The sequence below is a fragment of the Pygoscelis adeliae genome, unplaced genomic scaffold (genome assembly GCF_000699105.1).
Source record: "Pygoscelis adeliae isolate BGI_AS28 unplaced genomic scaffold, ASM69910v1 Scaffold372, whole genome shotgun sequence".
Classification (NCBI taxonomy): Eukaryota; Metazoa; Chordata; class Aves; order Sphenisciformes; family Spheniscidae; genus Pygoscelis; species Pygoscelis adeliae.
This window is the reverse complement of record NW_008824357.1, coordinates 1982376-1988320: the sequence shown is the minus strand read 5'-3', so window position 1 is coordinate 1988320 and position 5945 is coordinate 1982376. Positions and strand designations below refer to the sequence as shown.

The 5945-nt window shown below is 50.6% G+C and overlaps 1 protein-coding gene across 1 annotated transcript in view; it reads left to right on the top strand.

Moving 5' to 3' along the window:
• SLC25A37 (solute carrier family 25 (mitochondrial iron transporter), member 37) overlaps positions 1–5945 on the top strand; it is a 26763-nt gene that overhangs the window by 15955 nt on the left and 4863 nt on the right. The window contains exons 3-5 of the mRNA XM_009319551.1: positions 4165–4429; positions 4666–4688; positions 5672–5679. Coding sequence (XP_009317826.1) covers positions 4165–4429; positions 4666–4688; positions 5672–5679 — 296 coding nt within the window. The remainder of the gene's footprint in view (positions 1–4164; positions 4430–4665; positions 4689–5671; positions 5680–5945) is intronic.

The following is a 5945-nucleotide window of genomic DNA, read 5'->3' as shown; positions in this document are numbered from 1 at the left end:
GGTACGGGAGGTCCCGTACTGTAATGGGAACTCCTGGGCTGAAGGGTAGGAGAAACGTCTAGCCTACATCTGCAGTGCCAGAGAGGGGAGTGGAAAGGAAAGGAGGACAAGTACGATGGGGCTTGTTGGGAGGGATGGAGCAAGTGTTTCAGCGGCTCCAGCTAGGACAGTCAACTGTGGGTGACCTGCCTGGTGCAAGTAGACTTTGGAGCTTCCCTGCTTGTAACTAAGGTCTTGAAAGCACACAGGTATGACTGAGGGTGGCAGAGAGATGAGCTCCTGTGAGCTGTTTTACTGTGGTTTATTTAGACTTTGGGGTTAAGGATGCTTGGCCTGGCTTGGGTTTGGTGGTGGGAGGTTCTGCATCCACCCGTCTCGACACAGGTCCAGGAGGAGCAGTTACTCTTGTTTCAGCTGATAGTGTTGGGGTGTTGGAAAGTCACGGCTAACCTGTTCGACTGACCCTATGCTCCCCTCCCATGGGCCTTAGCAGACACGGGTGGGTGCCACACCAAGTGCGTTGCTTGTCTGGGGAGCTGTTCTAGCTGAAAAACAGCCTAGCAAAAAAGAAAAGGGAGTTCAGAGCTTGAGCATGGCATGGGTCGTGCAATAGCAAAGCCTTCTCCGGTCAGCAGGATCTGACCCGGTCACTGAAGAAATGCTGGTTATTTCCTGGTAAAAGCGTACTGTGTTCTCTGTGTCTTTTGTTAGCTGCGGGGAGACCAGGGTGGTTGTCTGTCAGATGAATGTGCAAGCTGAATTTTGAGAAAGCATGCCATGTTCAGAAAACAAACACCAAAGGCAAATTATATGTGAGCTTGTTTTTACAGTGGCATGTCAAATCAGTGACCCTTTGCAAGAATATGCAGAACTTGAGACCTGACTCCTGTTCGTAAAACAATTCTAGATGGAAAACAACCCTGGACTATTCTTGCGCTTCTGGCAGTGGGAAGGCTGGGTGCTTTCCCCCAAACAGCATCCATAAAGGCGGTGCTGGTCCACAAACAGCAGGTAACCTGATGAACCTGAAGCTGGTGTTGCTTCTTATGCCCGAGCTGAAACCAGGACTACCAGGATGCTTGTGGTTGTCAGTGCACTCTTGCCTTATGCAATGAGGATTAATCTAAGAAGGTGAAGTATTTCTTGGCTGGTTAACAACAGGGGGGTGAGGCTCCTGGAGGAGCTTGCTGGCTTCAGATAGGTGGCAGGACCTGGGGGGTAAGGGCTGCATAGCTCGTAGCAAATCGTCATCGTTCACACCACGATAAGCTTAACCTGGACGAAACGGAGCTGAACCTGTTTTCAGCTATGTGCCTCTTGGGTTGCAGCAGCCACACGGGAGATCCTGGGTTTGGTTACTCCTTGGGCTGTTTGTCCTGTTTGTGTCCACAGCTTTAATGAAAGGTGCAAACCTGTGGACTTGGCTGTGCTGGTGGTGATGCAAACTACAGCGTGTGTGGATTAGGCAGGTACAACATGCACTTATCGCCCGCTCTGGGGTACGGTATGAGGCTTTGAACCCCTCTAGAGTGGCTCAGATGATCAACAGAAAAATAAAAATTGGTATTTATCCGTCCTCATGTGAAAGCAACTGGACCCTCAGTAAGGGTGGAGATACTCGGGGTTAGTTCCCCACAATACAGCACCACACGCTTTGGTCCTGCACATGCCAGGCTGATAGTTTATTGCTTTACAGGAGCACTTATCCCTGATTACCTTTCTGATGAGATGACGCTGCTGCGTGCTTAAATTATACCGGCTGCTTCGAAGGCATTCCAGCAATAGACCAGGGTGAGATCGAGATCTCCTGGGGTCAGTTTTGGAGTCTGAAGCAATGCCTTCAAGTTAAAACTAGCAGAGGAAAAAAAAACAAACCCAAAACCAAAAAAAACCCAAAACCAAAAACACAAACCCCAGCTGGATGTGACCAGCTCGGCAGCGGTGGGTCGTGCTGAGTCACGCTGACAGCAGAGCGGCTGCCGGGAGTTTCTCCGGGGCATCGTTAAATCCAGCCCTTGCCCAGCCCTTCCCGATGAGCATCCGTGGGACGGGAAGGGGCAGAGACCCATAGAGGGGTTGCAAGACCCTTACGCCTGCTCAGCGAGGGCTGAGCGCCAGATTTAAAACCTGTTTTTTAAATTCCAAGATAATTCAGGGCTGTTGCTGCCTTTCCAGGAGGATTTTTCTGAGCCTTTGGGTTTATTTCCAGCGCTGTTCATAGGTTACAATGCATTTAGTGCTCTGAAACAGGAAACTTTGCTTGAGGCCGCCAAATTCCCTGTTGTAGGGTGATGCCTTGTCATGACCACTGGCTGATGCTTAAGTCTGAAATTCAGCTAGCTGCTGAACTAAGTCACTTTGCAAATGTAATTCCTGTGCAATTTTTTTTAGAATATTTACTACAAATACAGTAATTTGTTTGGCTTAGCCTCACATATTGCTTTGCTGCTTTCATAGCTTGGTTTTATTAAACTGGGTTAAAGTCCTGAATTCAGCTCTGATCTCTTCCTTGGTCTCAGAAAGTGTACGTGAAAGTGCTCTTCAGTTTCAAGTACCTAGAGTGGTTTGGGGAATCAAAGGTCCAAACCCAGAACACTTTCTTGGCTTAATCTTGCCTGAAAGCTTAGCTGTAGTATTGCCTGCTGGCTAATTGAGTGAATCGATAAGCTTGAAGGGCTGTGTCCCGGTGAGGAAGCATGGAGGTGGCATGGGCAATCCTTGCTTTTTCAAGGGCTGTTGAATCTCTGCTGAGGACGGAGCCATTCGTGTTGCTTTGCCCGCGAGGGCAGCACTGGTGTCTGCATGCTGCCAAATCGTTCGGGGGAAACTTTATTCTGAAGATGGGGTGTCCCAGCTCACGGGGTGGAAAGCATCCTTCCTATCAAACCGGAATGACCTTTTAATTGCACTTTTCAAGGTTCTCCTTAAAAGAGCATTAATTTGATGGAGCCTGTTGCAGGCTGCTAAACACTTGTCTCCTGTGGCTATGCCGTTTCCCAGGAGCCTGCTGTGTTTGTGTTTTGAGGTGTGAGGCTGCCACCAAAGGCTGCATCCCTTCAGACCGGTTTCGGTGTGATGGGGTGTATCAGCCGTGTTGCAGACCGGCAGGACTTGTGGGCCGCTCGGCAGGAGCGGCAGAGCCCTTTGCATCTTGACGCTCTAGATTTGCTTGGCCTTGCTGGGACGCTTGTGGAGGTTTAAGCCCTGCCGGTGTCTTTCCTGTTGCTGGTGGGAGGTGGCTGGGGTCCGTGCCCTGCAAACACCCGTCGCAGGTTGGCATCATCATTGCAAAGGCTTTGAGCGTTGCTGGTGTGTGGTGGCATCAGTCTGCAGAAGCCTGAAACAAATGAAAAAGTAAGTTTTCCCATGGTGCATAATTAAGTGATGGCAGTGAGTTTAATAGGATGCTTTGGATGCCAGAAGCTCAGCTGGCTTCAAAAATGTGTGGAAGAAAAGCCCGTCGAGGACTGTTGAACAAAGATGCCGATGAAACCTCCTGGCTCAGGCAGTTGGTGGCTGCCGGGCACCAGGAGCTGGGAAGGAAGACGGGGCGAAGGGCGGCTCCGTGCTCGCCGTGCTCTCCAGGCTGCTGGGGGACGTCGTCACCCACTGGGTCTTCCTTGGGTCGCTGTGCAGGAGAATGGGGTGGCCTTTACCTGTCTCTCCTTCTACGGGAGGGGTTACTGCAGGTACCCCATTTTCGCGGCTTGCCCTTCTAGGAAACCTGTTTCCCCATCGAGCGGGCTAACTCTGCACACCGAGTGTCAAAAGCAGCTGAGCAACTGCAGGAGAAACAAGCCGGGGCAGAGAGCCGGGAGTGTTGTAAGCAAGAGGCAATTAAAGACCTAACTGTATTTCTTCACCGAGTCTTTTGAACAACTGCGCTAGCTTAATTCCCTGTACTTTCCATGCATAAACAAGAGCAGAGGTTACACTTCCCTCCGCTGAGCGCTTGTCTGAGCGGCCTCGTAATGTTTTGGTGTTGCAGTGGGAGCACGGAGTTAATCTTGCTGGTCTGGCAGGCAGAGCGTGGATAAATAGTGCTGTGGCCCTGGCACGGGTGCAACCAGGGAATAAATTATTGACCCCTCTAATGGTTTTGGAAGTCTTGTAGCTCTTTAACTCTATGGCTTGTGCTTGTTGCATTAAAGACAGGTAACTGAGGCCTCTCCCTTCGTGTGCTTTGTTGCAGACAAGGATGCAGAGCTTGCAGCCGGACCCCAAAGCCCAGTACAGGAGCGTGTACGAAGCTCTGAAGAAGATTGTCCTTACAGAGGGTTTCTGGAGGCCTTTACGTGGGATTAATGTCACCATGCTGGGGGCTGGCCCTGCCCATGCAATGTACTTTGCCTGCTATGAAAAAATGAAAAAGTCTCTAAGTGATACTATCCAGCATGGAGGAAACAGCCACTTGGCCAATGGTATCTTTGTTTTTTGCACAAAAAAAAGCTTGTAGTTAATAGCCTGTCCCTTGCTTGCTTCACGGACTTAGCCTGGCGTCCTTCACTGTGCTCTGCTCCTGGAACTTCTGCTGTAGGCAGCCTGCATTCAGACTGACACTGTAAATACCCGTATGGGAGGGTGCAAGATGCAAACGTAACCCCGGGCTTGCGGGTCTTGGCACCTGCTTTGGGAGGGCTGGGGAGGCAGGGGGAGGTCACGTAGGCAAGTGTGGCACTGGCCCTCTAGTTGAGCGCTTCATGCTGGTCACCATGCTCCTCTGAAACGTGTGCCCTGTCTTAGGAACTACTGACTGCTCGGTAGATCTCTCTTCCAGAGGGTAGAGATGGCCGGGCTGGCTGTCAGCAGCAGAGTAGAGAAGCCCTTCCTGGCCTGAAACCCCTGATGGCACTGTTGTGCACCCCCTGAATTCTTAGTCCAATCTAGATTTCTGCACTACTCTTTAATCTCAAATTATTCTAGCACAAGTAATCAATACATTGGACAAGAGGTGTTCAGATGCTGTTGCAGGCTGTTTCTGGCTTTATGTTGAAGGCTTCGTCTAAACCTCTTGCGGTTTGGAGTACAGGTTATTCCAGATGTCTCCCTTGGAGCCCCAGCATGGTAAAGTGCACTGCATCCTCTGTGTGCTCGCGTGCTTTGTTAAAGATTTTGCTTCTACCAGGAAGGCTTTTGCTTTTAGGTCCAACAATACCGCTGTAACAGCAGAAACCCTCTTAACTGAGCAGCCAGGGGTGTTACAAAAGGGTTTGTACAGAAGGCATTTCTGCCTGGTCCTTGACATGGTGTGACGGTAGGAAGTCGAGTGACTGCCATGGCAGATTGACTCAAGCAACTCAGTTAAGGGTATATAATATCTTCCTGGCTTGCTGCTTTTTTGCTAGTAATGTGCTTCCTGTGTTTGCCTTTCAAGTAGCTACAGGCTTTCAGTACCAGCGGGAAAACTGAAGCGTTGCGTTAATGAGAAATGACCGAAAGTCATTTGGGCAAGAGAGAATTTGAGGTGGAAACCTACATCAAAGCAGAAGGTGTGGCTCGAGAGGCCCATCCTAGAGCCAACTGCAGAATCGTTAATGGCTGGCTGGATGTTTGCAGAATCTGTGCAATTAGCGTTTAAAACGAGACTGAGTAAACAGATGAAAATGCCTAATTATGGATGTGCTGAGCCAGTTCTAAACATTGCTCATCTCTCAGTCCGGTGCAGGCTGAGTGAAGCCGGTGGTGTCTTGTGCAGGCAAAGCCTTGTGAGTTGTAGGGAATAGCAAAGGTGACGGCTGTGAGCGGATCCTGGTTTCTGTCAAGCTGCTCGGGATGGGCTTTTCTCCACTGGGAATGAGTTGCGTTGCTGGGTGCTGCCTTGGGCTTGCTGTGGAGCTGGGCTGCAGCTCCCCAGGCAGCGGTACCCGGGTGCTTGGTGGTGTGTGGGCTGTCTGTGGCATCGGCTGCTGCCTCTGAGGGTGGCAGTGCCCGAGCAAGCCCCTGGC